The sequence below is a fragment of the Centropristis striata genome, chromosome 10 (genome assembly GCF_030273125.1).
Source record: "Centropristis striata isolate RG_2023a ecotype Rhode Island chromosome 10, C.striata_1.0, whole genome shotgun sequence".
NCBI lineage: Eukaryota > Metazoa > Chordata > Actinopteri > Perciformes > Serranidae > Centropristis > Centropristis striata.
The window spans coordinates 32,729,530-32,749,392 of record NC_081526.1 but is presented as its reverse complement, the minus strand read 5'-3'; the positions used below and the strand labels follow the sequence as shown (position 1 = coordinate 32,749,392).

The 19,863-nt window shown below is 37.9% G+C and overlaps 2 protein-coding genes and 1 long non-coding RNA gene across 3 annotated transcripts; 2 read left to right on the top strand and 1 right to left on the bottom strand.

The window, feature by feature from the left end:
• The first annotated feature begins 58 nt into the window (after positions 1-58).
• On the top strand, positions 59-7,477 carry LOC131978887 (mitochondrial chaperone BCS1). The gene is made up of 7 exons (XM_059342697.1): positions 59-701; positions 2,486-2,625; positions 3,045-3,239; positions 4,843-4,906; positions 5,025-5,197; positions 5,395-5,512; positions 7,169-7,477. The coding sequence occupies exons 1-7, from the start codon at positions 382-384 to the stop codon at positions 7,416-7,418; spliced, it is 1,260 nt and encodes a 419-aa protein (XP_059198680.1). The 5' UTR covers positions 59-381; the 3' UTR covers positions 7,419-7,477.
• Positions 7,478-8,613: 1,136 nt separating this feature from the next.
• Positions 8,614-19,645, top strand: LOC131978629 (sterol 26-hydroxylase, mitochondrial). Its single transcript, XM_059342339.1, has 9 exons — positions 8,614-8,835; positions 9,311-9,492; positions 12,835-13,034; positions 13,622-13,819; positions 14,379-14,542; positions 15,164-15,330; positions 16,043-16,124; positions 17,184-17,384; positions 18,939-19,645. Exons 1-9 carry the CDS (start codon positions 8,614-8,616, stop codon positions 19,068-19,070), a joined length of 1,548 nt encoding a protein of 515 aa, XP_059198322.1. The 3' UTR covers positions 19,071-19,645.
• On the bottom strand, positions 10,775-11,254 carry LOC131979172 (uncharacterized). The gene is made up of 2 exons (XR_009395031.1): positions 11,224-11,254; positions 10,775-11,048 (listed from the first exon to the last, which is right to left on the bottom strand). It is a non-coding gene; the product is annotated as an uncharacterized LOC131979172 (long non-coding RNA).
• Positions 19,646-19,863: the final 218 nt, after the last annotated feature.

Here is a 19,863-nt window from a genome sequence, read left to right as displayed (position 1 = left end):
TTTGAGGGCGGAGTCGGAATGATATTTGAGGAACACAGCAGGAAGTGTAGCAGAGGTCGCTACACCGTACATCCATACATTGCGCACATGAGGATTCGGAGTTGGTTAAACTGGGAAAAACACTGGAAACTATGAATGACAAGACAGCGGGGTGACATGGAGACAAAGAAGGCAAGTCCTCGGGAAAATATCTGCGTATTTAATATGACCGGATGTCTAGAGAGAAACTAGCATGAGCTGTTTTTAGATTTTAAGGCATGCAGTTTGACAGCAGGTCGTAACCTGGGACAGATCGCACGGATCTAATGAGGTTGTCTGCACGTCTCTGTGCTCCTACAAAGTATCATAACAGCTGTACAGTCTGATTCAGATATCAGCAACATGCCCCTGTCAGACTTTCTGGACGGCCTGAAGGACAACCCGTACTTCGGGGCTGGGTTTGGGCTGGTCGGGGTCGGAACAGCGTTGGCAGTAGCCAGGAAAGGTGCCCAGGTGGGAATGATCTTCTTCCGCAGAAACTACATGATTACTCTGGAAGTGCCCAGCAGGGATAAGAGCTACCACTGGCTGCTGAGCTGGATCACCAAGCACGCCAGGCACACCCAGCACCTGAGCGTGGAGACCTCGTACCTGGCGCACGAGAGCGGACGAGTCCACACGCAGTTTGACTTCCACCCGAGTCCTGGAAACCACATCATCTGGTCAGAAGAGATCTCTAAATATACTTCTCTAAATCTCCTTTAGCATGGAACCTATACATCCTAAGGGTACAGTTTGGATTTTTTATACACTGAGGTTATATAAGACCAGTGGCGGTTCTAGACCAATTTTACTGTGGGGGCCAAGGAGGGGCCGGTGTTTAATCAGAGGGGCACGTTAGCACATGAAAAAATGGCAAAGATGATATTTAAGCATTTCAAAATCTTTGAATGTCTTGAAAAAGACACAAAATGACCAAAAAAGACACAAAATGAGAAGACTGAATAACCAAGAAAGCCCCCACAGAAGACATAACAATGACCAAAAAAAGACACAAAATAACTCAAACAGACACATAAATGACAAAAAAGACACAACAACAGACACAAATTTACCAAAAAAAGACACAAAAAAGACACAAAATGACAAAAAAAGACACAAAATAACTAAAAAAAGACATAACAACAGACACAAATTTACCAAAAAAAGACACAAAAAAGACACAAAATGACTTACAAAGACATGTGAAGACATGAAAAGGATTCAAAAATGGACAAAATAGCCCTGTAAGACTCCATAGAGTTAAACTATTATACAATGTACACATTCTGGGTTCCTTTTGTGTGCAATGAGATATTGTTTGAACAAAAAAAAAAGGTTAGAATTGTTCCATTGTTCATTGTTATAAATTGATCATTTTATTATTAATTTGACACAGGGGCCACAGCAGGGGCCAAAGGCTTCTTCACAGGGGCAGTGGCCCCTGGAGGCCCCTGTGTAGAACCGCCACTGTATAAGACACTTGTCCATAGTCAGTGTATTAAATAGATGGTGACCAGCACACCCCAGTTTGGAGAAGCAGGCAGTAGTACCAGCAGGGAAGCTAACAGAGGTGGGGAGAAAATCGATACAGTATAGTATCGCGATATTTTACGTGGCAATATAATATCGATTCACTAGAAGATGTAAGGAATTTATAGGCACCATGTGGGTCAGGATATCATGTTGGGAAGTTAAAAGTGAAAATAATGCTGCAAAGTTAGGCTTTTTTATGTTTCATTAAAAAACAAAACATTGAGAGCAGTGAAGCTTGTTTGTGAAAGTTTGATAAAATGCTGCAGTTGTTGTCGTCCATATATGTTTGATATCAGTTCAGTTCAGTTTGACTGAATACTTTGTTGGTCAGTCTGTGGGTTTGACTCTCATTGTGGAGAAATAAAGACTGAAGTGAGATGAATACACTGAGAACTTTCTCAGATTGGACAAAACAATTCAGTTAAATCACAATATATTGTATCGCAGTACTCACCTTATTACAGAATGCTTAAAATTGCAATAATATCGTATCGTGACTCAAGTATCGGAATAAAATCATATCGTGGGGCCTCTGCTGATAAAAATACTATTTTAGTGAATGGAGGCTGGTGGCTCTGATGAGAGCATTTTAAACAAGAGTAAAGACTGTCTGATAGTTAGTTAAAGTGGTGAAAATATTCTAAATGAAAGCCTTGAACCTAAAGATATTTTCCCCACTTTACCTTTCCCTCAGATGGCCCTTTTTTGGTAGGAAACTGAAGCTGTTATATCCATCTGTGTTTTTCTGAAAGCCACCAGAGTCATTTAACCTCACAGTACACATAATCTGCACCTCTGGTTGAAGATGTATTGCATAACAAATATAGAGATAATCCTAACTTGTATTAATTTGCTTGACAAATAGCATTCTCTCTGTTAGTACAGTGCAGTCTGTGCATCCTCTGACATCCTCATCTGTTGTTGTCTGCAGGTACGGGAGGAAGTGGATCAGGGTGGAGAGGACCAGAGAGAAGCAGATGGTGGATCTGCACACTGGAACCCCGTGGGAGTCTGTCACCTTCACGGCTTTAGGCAGAAACAGACAAATTTTCTTCAATATCTTACAAGAGGGTGAGTTTCACACAGGTTTGCAGTATATTTCTTTCAAAATTATTTTTATTGGATTTTCCTTGGATGCATAATTATATCAGCTGTCAGAGCACACATCAGTTTATCCAATACATCCATAGACTAGGCAAGTACAAAATGAATGAAAACACCAAAGTTATAGTCAAAATATACAAAAACAAAACAAATAGAAAAATAAATAAATAAATAAATGAATGAAGATAACCATATAAGAGAAAATTATAAGATAAAATAAAAAATAAAAATAGAAAAATAAATAAATACATAATATTAATAATCAGGTTTGCAGTATCACATCTCACACAGGCTGGCCATATAGGAGCTCCGATACACTTGACTTGTGTTGCATCTCTTTACAATTAAGAAGCCATTAAATTGCAGCTGTTAATCATGTTTTGCAGCAAGAGAATTGGCCCTGAAGCAGGAAGAGGGACGGACAGTGATGTACACAGCCATGGGTGCAGAGTGGAGGCCCTTTGGGTTTCCACGGCGACGCAGGCCCCTCAGTTCTGTGGTCCTGGAGAGGGGTGTAACCGAGAAGCTCGTAGATGATGTCAAAGAGTTCATTGGAAACCCCAAGTGGTACACAGACAGAGGTAGAGTATCCCAGAGCTGAAATTTGTTCATTCAGTGCATGTGGAGATGATGTTTGGGTGTTATTTTTATATGACCATAAAGCAAGTTTGTTTTTTGTTGTTGAATTTGCTTTATGGAACTGAATCAACTGAAAATAAGTCAGACTAATCTATAGAAGCCTGGCTTATTTGACAAACTTGCTTTGTTGAACAGGCTCCTGGTTATATATTTTATGGTCTTTGTGTCATTGTTATATGGTGTTGTTGGTGTCTATTAAGTCTTTCTTGTTGGTGCATTCACAACACTTTGACATCTAACATTTGAGTGTTCAGAGAGTTTTTTGGAAGAAGTTTCCCGCATGCACTTAAATGCATCAACTCAGCAGTTTATTTAAGCATTTTCTACTTACAATTACACAATAACATAGAAATTAAACACAGAAAATACATGGAAGCAGTGATGTCATTATGTACAATTTGTAGTTGAAAACTAAAGCATGCAAAATAACAGGACTTTTCCTATTAGATTACTGTTTTATTTCTTAACAGTTAAAACTGTGTTTTGTATGAAAGCTCTGAGAGGAAAGTCAAGAAAAAAAATTCTGGTGATCCATTTTTGTGAGTCTGATCTTAATGGTTTTCTCTCCTGTATTGATGACTAAGGAGCAGTAGTCATTGTTAGTTCCTTTGAAGAACTGTGAAAAAAAGTTTTGTGACTATTATTCTTCAAATGTATTTAAATCTGTTAAAACAGGTGAAAAAAAACTTGTGCCAGTAAAATCTTTTTACCAATTTCGGCCACAAGAGACTGAAGTGCACCACTTGTTCTAATTAGGCTTTAAAGCACTGTTTTCTTCCAGGTGAGTTTAATTTCTCCATGCACTCTAAACACTAGGTACATTATATTGTGTGTTAGCAAGTTATGCAACATTGCTGGCATATCTCTTTTTGACTTTTACCTTTAACTTTTTTCCCACCCCTTTCTCATGTGGAAAGTACGGAGGAGGACTGGGGCCAGGTAGGAGAAAAAAATAATGAGAGGAAAGGATTTTTTTTTCTTTTTTTTTGTGCAGTCGAAATTATGGGAATAAAGTGAAGTTTTTGTGTTCGGTAAGGTTGAAAAGATTTTCACTGATTGGTTGTTCCCGTGTCAATAAGTCATCAGAGGAACATTGTTTTCTATCTTAATAGTTAGACAGCAACTACCTGAAATTACTACTACCTGAATTTCATGTCATGAAACAAGCAATAAGCACAATATTTAAGGGTGTAGTAGACACATAAATGAGCTGTTCTTGGTAGAAGCTGCTACAACTATTGTTTTGGGAAAATCTGCTTTAATGTAAGTTTTGTGAATTTTTAGACGTATTGAGAAAATTTAGGTTGTAGCTTGCAGTCTACTTTACCTAACACAAAAAGTAAATTCTCCACATTTCAACTTTTTTCTTGAAGTGCAAAATTATTTTTTTCCTCTCCTATCATTATTATTTTTTCTCCTACCTGGCCCTAATCCTCTCAGGTAAGAGGCTCTGTAGGAAAGCCTCTGCACGGTTCTGTAGTTATGAGAAAATGTGTTGTAATTCAGTGTTTTATAACCATATTGATATTATTCTTGTCTCTGCAGGCATCCCCTACAGGAGAGGATACCTCATGTATGGCCCCCCGGGCTGTGGAAAAAGCAGCTTCATGTGAGTGTGCTTTGGACCTGAATACTTGCCCTTCCTGTCTGCGCGGCTGAAAGACAGACTGTATGTCAAGTAGTTGGATGCGATTACACTGACATCTTTGTGGCTCATTCTGTTTCAGCACGGCACTGGCAGGCGAGCTGGGCTACAGCATCTGTCTGATGAGTCTTAGTGACCGAAGCCTTTCAGACGACCGCCTGAACCACTTGCTGAGTGTGGCACCGCAGCAAAGCATCATTCTGTTGGAGGATGTAGACGCAGCATTTGTCAGCCGAGAGCTGCTTCCCACGGAGAGTAAGTCGGATTTTCTAAGCAGAAACCAATAGTAACGTAAAAAAGAGGTTAAAATGACATGTTTGCCTGTCTATTTACATTAACATTAGATGTTTTAATGTATGTATCAGCTTCTATTTAGGTTTAGAAGAATTAGAATTGAGATAACTTGTAAAGCTGTGGTTGACTTTCAAATATCTTTTGTCTTTGCCTCGCAGACCCTCTGGCCTATCAGGGAATGGGAAGACTGACCTTCAGTGGCCTGCTGAATGCACTCGACGGAGTGGCTTCATCTGAGGCCAGAATAGTTTTTATGACCACCAACCACATTGACAGGTACCATTGAGAGAGTATTTATTCAGGGCATCTGCAGGACTTTAAAAGTTTTAAAACGTCTTGAATCCAATAATTTGGATTTTTAGGCCTTAAAATGTCTAAAATTCTCTTAAAATCTCATAAAATGTCTTAAAGACGATTTCCAATAGTCTTAAAAATGTATTAAGGTTATTTTTATTAACCAAATGCATAAACTTCAGTCTCTCTTTTAAATGTTTCCATTTTTGTGGACGCTATGAAATAACTACAAACGGAGCTAAGTACCTGTGATGCCCGGTCACAATTTATCTGGAACAGCAAAACCAGATTAATTGTGTAAGATGGGTATGTGCAAGTTCAACCATTTTTGGATCCAGAGTGAACAATTTAATGCATGGTTGAAGCCGTTGAAAGGAAACATATATGAAGCACACTGCACCTTCTGCAAGACAACTTTGAAACTTGTAACATTGGGCATCAAGGAATTTGAATCCCATCAAATCAGAAACTCATAAAATGCCAGCAGCAAACACTTTCAATTTGCAATTACTGTTCCACATTTTTTTGATGTGAAATGGGTATTCATTATAGTCTTGAAAAAGTCTTAAATTTGACTCGTTGAAACCTGCAGAGACCCCTTTGTGACAGTGCAAGGTATAAACATTAATGGCATCCTCTTTGGCTGAGCAAAGTGCCATCAAGTTCCATTTATTTTCAAAGAAAGACATATGTTTCTGCAGCTGATATCTCCAGCAACAAGCAACATTCACCCAAACAATCTAGAGTGGTAAACAGCACTACAAGTACGTAAATAAAATAATAAATATTGTAATTTCTGCAGATAAAACCACGTGCCAACCTCCAGGGCCTGAAAAGTGAAGCTAATGTGGAAGTGCCTAAAATCTGCATTCTTTTTATTGGCCACCAGGGGGCAACTCCACTGGTTGCAAGAAGAAGTCAGTTTGTATGAAAGTCAGTCAGAGAATTGGCCGACTACTCATTTGATTTATTATCCGACAGTTGGGGAACTGCGTTTCTGGGACATTAATGAGCAGCACAGGGGCTCCACAAGGCACTGTTCTGGCTCCATTCCTGTTCACACTGTACACAGCGGACTTCAAATACAACTCTGAGTCCTGCCACATCCAGAAGTACTCGGACGACACTGCTATTGTGGCGTGTATCAAGAATGGACAGGAATCTGAATATAGGGATCTGATAAAAGCCTTCAGTGACTGGAGTCACAAGAACTATCTCCTACTGAACACCTCAAAGACTCAGAAAAATGATCAGAAACTTCCGCAGACTCAAGCCCCCCCTTCAGCCAGTGAATACCTGTGGGGTGGACATGGAGGTGGTGCCAAGTTCTAAGTATCTAGGTGTATACCTGGATAATAAATTGGACTGATCCCTAAACACAGACGCTCTCCACAAAAAGGGGCGGACTAACTGAATTTCCCCTCAGGGATAAATAAAGTGATTTTGATTTTGATTTGATTTGATTGAGTAAACATGAAACATAAACTCCTGATGAATTTATGGTCTCAATCGCCAGTTCTAAGCTAATCATCTTATGAAAATATTATATAACTGTTTAAAGTCAGTTATATAACTGTTTAAAGTCACCACACATTCATTTAGATTTTAAATTGTTTTGCTTGTGCTCTCTGCACACAGGTTGGACGCAGCGCTGATCCGACCCGGCCGTGTGGATCTGAAGCAGTACATCGGTCACTGCACGCACTGGCAGCTCACACAGATGTTCTCACGGTTCTACCCCGAAGAGCCGGCCTCTGAAGGAGAGCGATTTGCAGAGTGCGTGTTGGCCGTCCACTCTGAAGTCAGCGCCGCCCAGGTGCAAGGACACTTTCTGCTGCACAAAACGGACCCGGCAGGATCTATAGACAATGTTGCCCAAATTCAATAATGACAGCAGGACTGCAAGATGTTTTTCAGACTGATAACTTAATAAAGAGAAATGTGAGCAACGTTGTTTTTAACATTTCTGTTTGAAGTTATGATATTAATGTGACAGATGCCGTAGAATGCAGTGTGTGATTGATACCAGATTCAGTGCATTCCATAATGTGAAAAGCACAAAGCTTCAATTATCTCAGTACAAGGGAATGAAGCCCTGGCTGATCCAGGGGAGGTGCTCAGTGGCAGCATGATAGTTTAGAGAACTTTATTTATCCTGAAAAAAATGATTAAATAATTAATTCAGCTTTCACTTGAGGAGAGGAGAAGTAGAAGAAGAGGAGACGGGAGGGGAGGGGAAGAGAAAGTGAAAACTTAAACTTCTTTCTGCACTTCTGCAATTTCAACTACAACTTCAGCTTCTATTTCAAATAGCAGATACAATTGAAAAGTGCTGAAAGAAGTTGAAACTTCAGCTGTTTCAACTATTTTAAAAGTTTCAACTGCACAATTTTAGCATTAAGCATTTAGCTATTCTTTCAAGGTATCATTGTTATTGTCAGGACAAAAATCTATAAATACTGCAGGCTACAAGCCCACACAGGAAATCCTTCAGACCAGTGCATTCATATGTAATGTGAGAACTTGTTTACATCTGAAACAAACTTAATTTTCTTCCAAGAAGAAATATGTAACCATATGTAATCAAGAAAAAAAACTAAGAAAATAAATCTGTTTTGAGATGCTTTCTTATCATGTAACCTTATCTGGCTTCTCTGAGACTTTGAGGAAGGCTGTACCAGACTCTTTTTTTTGTTTGTTTTTGTTTATCTCCCATAGATTATAATACCTGATATGTAGGCTAGTGTTAATATCAATGTCATCATGGATCTTTACATCCTTCAGCATTTCTTTAGTATTTATCATGAAAAGTTACTTGTTTTTTTACTGGTTTCCTAGTATCCTATTGTTTTTATTTATTTAAGTACAATTCTATAAATTAAAGATATCCATTACTTAAGTGATGTAATATTATTGCTACTAACCCAGAACACTTAAAGTGGATTTTCAACAATTGAATCACAATTGGGTGAGTATTGGTGGGCCGGCCCTGTGGCTCAGTAAACATTGTGTTTGCTCCTCCCTGCTCAGCTAGTCTCTTGGTGAAATAGGAGCCTTGTGCATTTTTCCATTCTGCTCTCAACATGGCTGCACGGCTGATCTACAGAGAGATACGAAGGACCGGTGGCTGGCTTTTCCCTTGCTCTAACTCTATGGCCAGAGTCTGCTCCAGAGGGGCTGGAAGCCTGTCCTCTGCCTCCCAGGACAAACCTCGGACAGTGGAGGACCTCCCACAGACCAGCTTATTGGAGCTACTTTACAGTTTGGTGTTTCATGGTTTCTTCAACCGTTGGCATGAGCTACAGGTACACCCGGCTGCAGGGAACTGCACGATTTCTGCATAGCACAGTTACACATATTCAGCAGGTCTGTGCTACAGGGATGCACAGCTGTTTGCATCTGCATGACTGTCATTGATAGGCTATAACTGCTTTGCCAGGAGTGTGTTATGATTACATTTACCTCCAGCGACAATGCAATTTAGAAAAAGTCAGGCTGCTCGTATTACCTTTGTTCCCATAGTAACCTCCAGATAACAGCTAGGCACAATGCACTCTCACAAGAGAGGCTTTTCTGCAGGAACACTTTCTGTGAGCTGACCAGCATTCAGTCAAGCCTGAAATTTTTTTCCATCTGCTTTATGAATGCACTGAATTCAACATGTTGGAGGCCTTTATAGCAGCAGTTAAGTAAAGCTCTTATTACCTCATGCACTAGATTACCTGCACTCAGGTTTCTCTGTTAGCTCAGCTTTCTTGCAATCTCTGTGCCTCCCCTCAGATCTATCATAAGCAGCGATATGGGCCCATATACAGAAACGCAGAAAAGAGTGTGTGCGTGAACACTCCAAAGCTACTGGAAGAAGTCCTGAGGAACGATGAGAAGTTCCCTTCTCGAGGAGAACTCGCCCCGTGGAAAGAGTATCGTGAAATGGGAGGCTTCGGCTATGGGCCTTTCACAGAGTAAGACTTCTAAATATTGTATAATGTCCCACGACCACACAATACCTAGTAAAACCTAGTAAATCCTCACATGACAGGACTTTACAGAGCAAAATCATGGCATGTGAGAGGGACAGATTGATGGTGACCTGTGAATATTAAAAAGGCTCCTCTTAGACTAGAAGATGGATTTTTTAAATCTCCAAAAGTCTAGCAGGTTGAGTTAAAGTTGGTTAAAAAATTGGAGCCAGTATTGCACCTTGTGAACTGAGAGTCCTCGCTTCAACCCAGGAAAGGTTGCTCGATTGTTAACCCATAAGAACCCAGACCCAGTTAAAATGCTTTTAAAAAAATACAATTTTTTTTAATTTTAAAATAGAAAAAAACTAGACACATTTTCTGCGTACAGAGACACAAATTTGCCTTTTTCTTTTGCATCTCCACAACATATATCAAAATTGTGACTGTAATTTGTTCAGGAAATGTGATCAGAACAAGTTAAATGCAACACAGCACACCCTATTAACGGATTAGAATTGTTAAAACAGTTTAAACTTAGCCTAGTAACAAAAAATAAGCTTTTTAAAATTAGCTTCTTTTACATTTCTGTTTCCAGTCACACCGTTTATGTCACTTAGGGATTTAATGAGTTAAGGTGAAGCATAAAGCTGAATATGGGAGATTCTAGAAGATTTAAAATGTTTGATACACGGGTGTCACCATGGGTTCTTATGGGTTAAGCAGAGGCACAGACAGCAACAGCCCATCAGAAAGCAATGCAAAGTCATGTGAGGATGATGCGGTCTGCTATCTTACCAGCTATGTCCTGTATGTTTTAATGCAGCCTGGTCTGTGATATCATCATGAGAGCAGGTGTTGGTAAGAAATATGCTGTGCAGCAGGTTTATGTTGGGCTGCTCTGGGCCAATCCTCACTTTTCTCCCTGCTGTTGGGCTCTGAGCAAGTGGTCTTGAGGGGGAAGGACTTCAACACTCCCAGGACCTAACCATTGCAAAAGTTTCTTCACACAGAATCTTAGTTCATGTGTGGCTCTTAACTGTAGTAAAATGTGCTTATGTTTGTGTCCTCTGAATGACCTGTAACCTTATGGATTGATTGAACACGCACAGGGGCTTCAATTAAGGAGGCCACAACAGTCAGTGTGGGTCAAACACATGCCATTTATTTTACAGTATTTAAAACTCTATAAAACACAGTCAAGAAAAGACAAGAGGACAGACAGTCATATCACGACTGGGAAACCAACCATCCACTGCCTAGGACACTGGGAGTATACTAGATATTCAAAATAAATATAAACCCAACACTTCAAATAAACACACCACACTAATTCAATGTGCAACCACAAACCATATCACCATCTAAAGTGAACTCCCAGCATTTCAGCCACACCGTTGAATGGGGGTTCCCACCAGCCACAATACTAGGAACAGAAGAAGACAGAATGTTAAAATCCTAAAACTACACAACTCAAATCTAAAATAATAAAAACAATAAAATCAATATGACTAAAATATAAAATACTAAACTAAAATAAACGGCAGTCAGTGCTATGCCTAAAAATAAACAAAGCACTGTTAGTGTTTCAGTCCTAAAAACAAATGACAGACCCACAATTAAAATCATTAAAATACAAATACCTCAGGGTGCATGCACCCCTACATTACCCTAACAATTAAAATGCTATCCTAATTCTAAAACAATGTTAAAAACCCCAAAAGTCCACCTTACCACACAGAACAGAGTCACCAGTCACAGCACATGTGTGACAAACAAAGGATCTCCAGAAAGTGACTCAGGAGCTGGAGGAGAGACTGATTAACAGCAGGTGTGACTAGCTGTCTCCTCTGATTGGTCTGTGCTTCTGCTTCCTGGTGACCTACTGCTACAGACCTGGCAGTGATTTTGCGGCTCCAGTCGTTTGCACCAGTTGTGCAGTCAATAAGTCAAAAATTTGACAGTCAATAAGTCAAAAAATTTGACTTATTGACTGCACAACTGGTGCAAACGTCTGGAGCCGCAAAATCACTGCCAGGTCATTCAGAGGACACAAACATACGCACATTTTACTTGGACTTTGGACTAATTTTTGACTTATTGATTTTATTATCAGTTGTTTTTATAGGCATCAGTTTTTTAGTAGTTAAAAGTAGCAAGTGACTGACAACCAGTAGTGGAAAAAGTATTCAGATCCTTTACTTCAGTAAAAGTACTAATACCACACTGTGAAATTACTCCACTACAAGTAAAGGTCCTGAATTCAAAACTTACTGAAGTAAAAGTACAAAAGTATCAGCATCAAAATGTACTTAAAGTATCAAAAGTGAAAGTACTCGTTATGTAGACTGAACCCAATCAGATTGTTATATTTATATTCAAAAATATATTATAGGATTATTCTTATCATTATTGATGCATTTATGTAAGCAGAGTTTACTTTTTTTTTTTTTTTATAAAGAAAGGACTCATTTTAACTACTTAATATACTGTCATAAGATTTAATTTTAAAAAAGTCTGGTCACTTTAAATGTATCCCGTTTTATGTTAAATCTCACCTGAAAAGTAACTTAAGCTGTCGGCTAAATGTAGTGGAGTAAAAAGTATGATATTTGCCTCAAATTGTAAAGAAGTATAAAGTTACATAACATGGAAATACTGTAGGGGTATCTGGTTGCAGATACAAATTGCCTCCAGCAGGGGGCACTAAAATATATATAGAGGTAAAAGCTAATTTAGGTCAATTTTGCTATCAGAAATTGAGAATACCCAAGTAAAGTACCTCAAAATTGTACTTAAGTGCAGTACTTGAGTAAATTGTTATTTCCCACCACTGCTGACAGGCCAATAGACATATCCATATACAGTACAGGCCAAAAGTTTGGACACACCTTGTCATTCAATGCGTTTTTCTTTATTTTCATGACTATTTACATTGTAGATTCTCACTGAAGGCATCAAAACTATGAATGAACACATATGGAATTATGTTCTTAACAAAAAAAGTGTGAAATAACTGAAAACATGTCTTGTATTTTAGATTCCTCAAAGTAACCACCCTTTGCTTACTAGAATATAAGACATGTTTTCAGTTATTTCACACTTTTTTGTTAAGTACATAATTCCACATGTGTTCATTAAAAGTTTTGATGAATTTACAATGTCAATAGTCATGAAAATAAAGGAAACGCATTGAATGAGAAGGTGTGTCCAAACTTTTGGCCTGTACTGTATATCACTATTGGTTTGTTTTTTTAAACTTTCGGTATTGAACCCAAAGATGCAGAATCATCAGATCTAACCAGCTTTGTTTTGTTGCTCATGTTGACTGTTTTGTGTTCCCAGGGAGGGGGAGAGGTGGTACAACCTGAGGGTGGTTCTGAACAAGCGCATGCTTCATCCAAAGGACTCTGCCTGCTTTGATGGTGTTCTCAATGATGTGGTTACAGACTTCATCAAGAGGATCTACTACCTGCGCCAGAGCAGCCCTACAGGAGATTTGGTGACCGATGTGGCCAATGAGTTCTATTTTTTCTCACTAGAAGGTACGCAGAAAAGCTTCTGGTTATTGATCAATTAAATATACACTACCGGTCAAAAGTTTTAGAACAACCCAATTTTTCCATTTTTTATTGAAATTCAAGCAGTTCAAGTCAAATGAACAGCTTGAAAGGGTACGAAGGTAAGTGGTGAACTGCCAGAGGTAAATAAAAAAAGGTAAGGTTAACCAAAACTGAAAGATAATGTACATTTCAGAATAATACAAGTAGGCCTTTTTTCAGGGAACAAGAAATGAGTTAACAACTTAACTCTATGGAGTTTTGGGCTATTTTGTCCATTTTTGAATTCTTTTCATGTCTTTGTAAGTCATTTTGTGTCTTTTGGTGTCTTTTTTTATTCCTTTAGTTCAACATAAAATGTGATTTTGAATCTTTTTTTTATTTTCAAAACACTCATGCTCAATAAAGAAGTTTAAATGTGCATTAATTTCAGAGTAGACTGAGACATTAAACTGCATAATTTTCAATTAAATTTTGGAAAAGTTGGTGTGTTCTAAAACTTTTGACCAGTAGTGTATATAATTTAATTCCTAAGAGAGAGCAGTCTTAGATCATTTCTGATCGACACTCAGGTATTTCCTCCATACTGTTTGAGACGAGGCTTGGCTGTCTGGAGAAGGAAATCCCTGCAGGCACACAAGACTTCATCGACTCCATAGCTCAGATGTTCTCCAACAACATGGCTGCGTTTATGATGCCCAAGTGGAGCCGCCCCCTGCTGCCCTACTGGGGGCGCTACATTGCAGGCTGGGAGGGCATCTTCAGCTTCGGTGAGTTGTGGAGGAGAGAAACTCAAGTTATCTCGGTTGTACTTTAAACCTCACAATGATATTGACCTGCTACTGCTATTAAAACGGCTTGTACTACAATTAGTATTTTTTTAGTATTTTATTAGTATTATTACCATCATCTTGCCAACCATCCTACCAACTGATGTTCTTTTTTTTAACTTCTTAAGTGTCCTTGTTCTATTCTGTGTTTTTTTCTATTGTTGTTTTTATTTATCCTACCTCAATATTTTATTCTATTGTATTTTATTGTACTTGAATACCAGACTGCTGTGACAACCGAATTTCCCTTCGGGGATGAATAAAGTAATCTATCTATCTATCTATCTATCTATCTATCTATCTATCTATCTATCTATCTATCTATCTATCTATCTATCTATCTATCTATCTATCTATCTATCTATCTATCTATCTATCTATCTATCTATCTATCTATCTATCTATCTATCTATCTACAAGCACTGCCCCCAATTTGCTCCAAGTTTGTGAGTTAAGATGACACTGAGATAAACACTTTCCATTCCTGCATTTCTTTTAGGTAAACAGTTGATCGACAAGAAGCTGGAGCTTATTCAGCAGCGTGTGGAAAGCAACCAGGAGGTGCAGGGCGAATACCTAACATACCTCCTCTCCAACACTCAGATGGGTCTTGGAGATGTGTACGGCAGCGTCACTGAGCTTCTTTTAGCTGGAGTAGATACGGTAAGTGTTAAAACTACCGTAACCCGACAACCAGGTCAAAACCTAATGTTTAGAGACCAGTCCAACTTATTATACTGATACTTATAACTTGGCACCACCTCCATGTCCGGCCCACTGGTATTCACTGGCTGAAGAGGGGGATTGAACCTGCTGAAATCTCTGATCATTTCCTTAGTCTTTGAGGTGTTCAGTAGGAGATAGTTCTTGTGACTCCAGTCACTGAAGGCTTTTATCAGATCCCTATATTCAGATTCCTGTCCATTCCTGATACACGCCACAATAGTAGTGTTGTCCGAGTACTAAGTTCGCTGTGTACAGTGTGAACAGGAATGGAGCCAGAACAGTGCCTTGTGGAGCCCCTGTGCTGCTCATTAATGTCCCAGAAAAAAAGTTCCCCAACCTGACATACTGTGGCCTTCCTGTCAGGTAATCTGTGATCCAGGAGATAAAGGAAAGAGAATACAAAACCAGCCTGTAAAAATGACATTTTGAAATGCATAATCATGAAATGTAAAAAAAGCAGGCTTTCACATTATTGCTACGTTTGCATGTGAGGTATATAATTGTACAGAAATGTATCTTGCTGCCTGTTTTCTTAATGAGGTTTCTTTGTTGGTCCAGACCTCCAACACACTCACATGGACTCTGCACCTGCTTTCCAAGAACCCTGAAACCCAGGCCAGACTTTATGAAGAGGTGTCCACGTTGGGGCCAGCAGACCGGATCCCCTCGGCCACAGAAGTCACTCGGATGCCGTATTTAAGGGCTGTTATCAAGGAATCACTGAGGTGTGAATGGTTAAAGAGATTTAGTCCGGCTGATGTTTAACTTCCACACAAGCCATCAGCGATGTAAAAAAAACTGGGAAGGTGAACTGAAATTAAAGGTTCACTTTTTTCTGTAAATTTTCCTGCATTGTCCTCTGTGTTTATCCTGACTTTGCATGCATCAGTCAGCAACAATAATGACTTTTAACCTTTTTTCTTCATTTTTTAAACAACTACATTTAAGGGTTTACTTTTTTCCATATCAAAGTGTCACAGTGCTGTTCACAATGGTGGAAAAAGTCCGTTCAGGTCCCTTACTTCAGTAAAAGTACAACAGTATCAAAAATGTACTTAAAGTATCAGAAGTAAAAGTACTTTTTATGCAGAACAGACCTACTCAGATTGTTTTATATATTCTAAATATATTATTACATTATTTGTATTGCTGCATTTATGTAAGCAGTGTTTTAATTTTGTAAAGACTAATTTAATTACTTAATATACTGTTATAAGATTTTATAAAATAAAATGTCTAATCACTCTAAATGTATCATGTTTTTTTATGTTAGATCTCAACCTGAAAAGTAAGTAGAAATATGGAGTAGAAATATAAAGTTTCATAAAATGGAAATTCTCAAGTAAAGTACCTCAAAATTGTACTTAAGTGCAGTACTTGAGTAAATGAGTTACTTTCTACCGCTGGCTGTTCGTCTGATTTTGTTTTGTTTTGCAGGATGTACCCTGTGGTTCCTGTGAACGCAAGGATCATGCTGGAAAGAAGCGTTTCTATTGGAGGATATCAACTTCCAAAGAATGTGGGTTCTGCTTTTTAATCATTATTGGACTTGTACTTGTTTTGTGTGTACTTGAGTCACAACTTCATGATACTATACTGTCCTACAAAGCCTTTTAACTGGACAACCAAATGGGTTATTGGTAGGTACTGATATGACACCTGTATTTACATTACAATTTTTATGCTCAAAAATCATGACGATTTATTTGACCTTTGACCCCAAAAATGTAATTACTGCACTCTGGTTTTGCATTGCTGTAAAATGTTCTAATAATAATGCAAAAACAGAGTGCAGTAACTACAGTGCTTTTGTGTTCTTTCAGATTTTATATTTTGTTTTCAGTGAATAAAAACATTTTCAAATTGATTTTGTTAGTGTTTAACAGCTCTATTCAAAGATGTGTATTTTAGACTTAATATTATAAAGTAATGTTATAGTCTTAATATCATTTTATCTCACTTTTTTACTTAATTACGATCTAGATATTAATTTCCCTATCAAATAAACTGCCGTCTGCTTTGGTTTTTGAGTTGGATTTTGTAGTTACTGCAGTTTTTATATCACTATTTCTCTGAAATAAAGCAAAATTCAATCAATCAATCAATCAATCAATCAATCAATCAATCAATCAATCAATCAATCAATCAATCAATCAATCAATCAATCAATCAAACTTTATTTAGCGCTTTTCATACATATAAATGCAACACAAAGTGCTTTACAAAAAATAAGAATTAAAACAGACAATAAAAATGACAAAACCCACCCCTCCCTTCCCCACATACACATCTGTATGTACACGTACACAAACATGCACACACACGCACGTAGACACGCACGCACACAAACACACACTCACACACAGCACATATTGATTGACAGTGTAGAGACATGGCAAGGCACCGAGCATCCAAAATTGAAATCTAAAACTTTGTTACAAGATAAAACAGGCATCAATTAATTAATTTTTAGTTCAAACTCAATTTCGACCAAAAATGTAGTTATTGTAGTTAGGCTTTGTGGGGCAGTATAAAGATCTTTTTTTAGTATTTCATCTCTTAACTGTTGTGTCTCCAGACCTCTTTCACGCTTTGTCTCTACGCCATAAGTCACGATGAGGACACATTCTCCGAGCCGTTCACCTTTAGGCCAGAGAGGTGGCTCCGGGACGGTCGTGAGAGGCCCAACGCCTTCGCCTCCATCCCCTTCGGCTTCGGAGTGAGAGGCTGTGTCGGGCGGCGGATTGCTGAGCTGGAGATGTATCTGCTGCTGTTTCGGGTAAGCGACAACTACAGAACACTAGAGGTGGGGAAAAAAGGTAACGCTTTATATTAAGGTCCTTGTAATAACCATTAATTAACAAGTAATAATGCCCTTGTAAGTCCTTACAAGATGCTTATTAACATTATTGTGTGTTTATAAGCTTATATAAGTGTTAATAATGGCATTACAAACACCCATGACCCACCCATTATGTCTTTGCCATGCCTTTATTAATCTTATTTTGTTTGCTTATTGATATTAAAATATACTTTATTGCTCATCTGTTATAAGTTAACTCTAAGTTAACTATGCTTTTTGCAACTACCGGATCTACAGCGAGAACAATGCCTTATTACTTGTTAATTAATGGTTATTAAGGACCTTATTATAAAGCGTTACCTGAAAAATCAATACAGCATAGTATTGCGATATTTTGCGTGGCAATAATTTATCGATTCATGGCCGCCAAGTATCGATATTCAGTGTTCTGACAGGTCGTCAGTATTTTCACCAATTTTAGGAATATACTGAAGATAGATGAAGATCTAAGGAAGCTGTAGGCTCCATGTGCGTCAGATATCCTGTTGGGAAGTTGTTGAAATAACGCCGCAAAGTTCGGCTTTTTTAATGTTTCAGTCAAAAACATTGAGAGCAGTGAAGCTTGTTGTTTGTGAAAGTTTGATAAAATGCTGCAGTTGTTGTCGTCCATACATGTTTGATATCAGTTCAGTTCAGTTTGACTGAATACTTTGTTAGTTAGTCTGTGGGTTTGACTCTCATTGTGGAGAAATAAAAAAAACTGAAGTGAATTATTATTATTGGACAAAATTCTTGATTGGATTTAATTTTGTCGACACAAAATACAGTTAAACAGTTAAATTGCATAATATTGTAACGCAATATTCACCATATTGCAAAATGCCTAAAATCGCAATAATACAGTATCGGGACTCAAGTATCGGGTTAAAATCGTATCGTGGGGCCGATAAAATGCTGGATTTGAATGCCGATGTTCTCAAGGTTAAGGTTGTGGTTTAATTTGAATAGAGTCCTTGAAAACTGAAAAAAAGATTTTCAACATGATCTGGTGTTTCATGGACACAATCACTTTTGTAAACCAGTTTAGTTTTTCACATGTGGTTCAAATTTGCTATTCCCACCTACTGTGTGTGAATATTTGTGCATACTGAGACATAGTTGAACATGGAAATGGACTTCAAAGGTGCAAATATTAATGTTATGAACCCATTAAACACCTTTAGATAAATAAATAAAGAATCCATTAAGTCATTTTTTATTAGATATTTTGTCCAGGACAACTTGGAACACAGAGTGCTGAGCTGCATCTCAGATTAATCTTAAGGTTCACACCGCTTCTATGTGGCATTTATTGTTGACCTGCTATCTCCCCCTAAACATCCACTGCCCACAACCACCAATTCTCAAAAAACATGGACAAAAATGTCACTGAAAATATTCCAGCGACAGGTTCGGAGGTATAATTGTTCAGTTCAGTCTGGTCTAATAATCAAATGACTTTAATAACTCCATATTGTTCTTGTCCTCCAGGTTATCCGGCAGTTTGAAGTCAGACCAGACCCAACGATGGACGAGTTGAAAAGCATCCACCGTACTGTTCTGGTGCCAGACAAACCACTGAGCCTGTACTTTGTGGACAGAAGACGTGAAAATACAACTTGATTTTTATCTACAGGAGATTTGTTTAAATGCAAACTGTGAATTCATGGTTTGATCATTTTCTACAACACTTTCCCAAAGATGTGATGGTGAAATCAACTCCAGCCTCGTTGCTATTCATTTCATAGCAAATTCAATTTACTAAATGTCTCCCCACATGGTTTAACTTAGTGCAGCACAATGAAGCCTTGTATCTTTGGTATGCATCGCTAAAACGTACATTGTTGCGCTTATATAAAGATATTGTGGGCTCACAGGGCATCCCTGACCATTCCTAGACTCAGACATTGGTACTAATTTATGTATAAAGTCATTCTTGGTGAATCATTCTGATGCTTTTAATGTATATCTCTATGTTAACTTGTTATATTTTTGTTTTGCCTGTAACTTTTTTTTATGCTGCTGTCTTGCACAATATGCACACAATCTGTTCTTCTCTCTGTATGTAAGAACAAATTAATGGATTCTTCTTTTAACAAAAGACAAATTTGTGAAACTATGCAACAACTCCTCTAACATAGATGGGATGCATCAGTTAAAAGAGGTCTCAGAGGTGAAATAAGACAAAGACAAATATTGTTGTATTATATTATATATATTATATATTATGTATGTATTATATTATTATATTATATATATATATATATATATATATATATATATATATATATATATATATATATATAATTATTATAAATACTTTACAACTTTCAACTTAAATTTATTTGCTTTGACAATGTGGGGGCCACTGGGATGGCTCTGAAGTTTTTATGGGATCTTAAAGTTGATTTACTCC

Bases quoted from the DNA above. Each gene is read 5' to 3' on its own strand.
- LOC131978887 (XM_059342697.1), top strand. From the start codon at position 382: ATGCCCCTGTCAGACTTTCTGGACGGCCTGAAGGACAACCCGTACTTC. The intron at 2,626-3,044 runs GTGAGTTTCACA...CATGTTTTGCAG, and splicing joins CTTCAATATCTTACAAGAGG to CAAGAGAATTGGCCCTGAAG. The intron at 4,907-5,024 runs GTGAGTGTGCTT...ATTCTGTTTCAG, and splicing joins TGTGGAAAAAGCAGCTTCAT to CACGGCACTGGCAGGCGAGC.
- LOC131978629 (XM_059342339.1), top strand. From the start codon at position 8,614: ATGGCTGCACGGCTGATCTACAGAGAGATACGAAGGACCGGTGGCTGG. The intron at 9,493-12,834 runs GTAAGACTTCTA...TTGTGTTCCCAG, and splicing joins GGCTATGGGCCTTTCACAGA to GGAGGGGGAGAGGTGGTACA. The intron at 17,385-18,938 runs GTAAGCGACAAC...CTTGTCCTCCAG, and splicing joins TGTATCTGCTGCTGTTTCGG to GTTATCCGGCAGTTTGAAGT.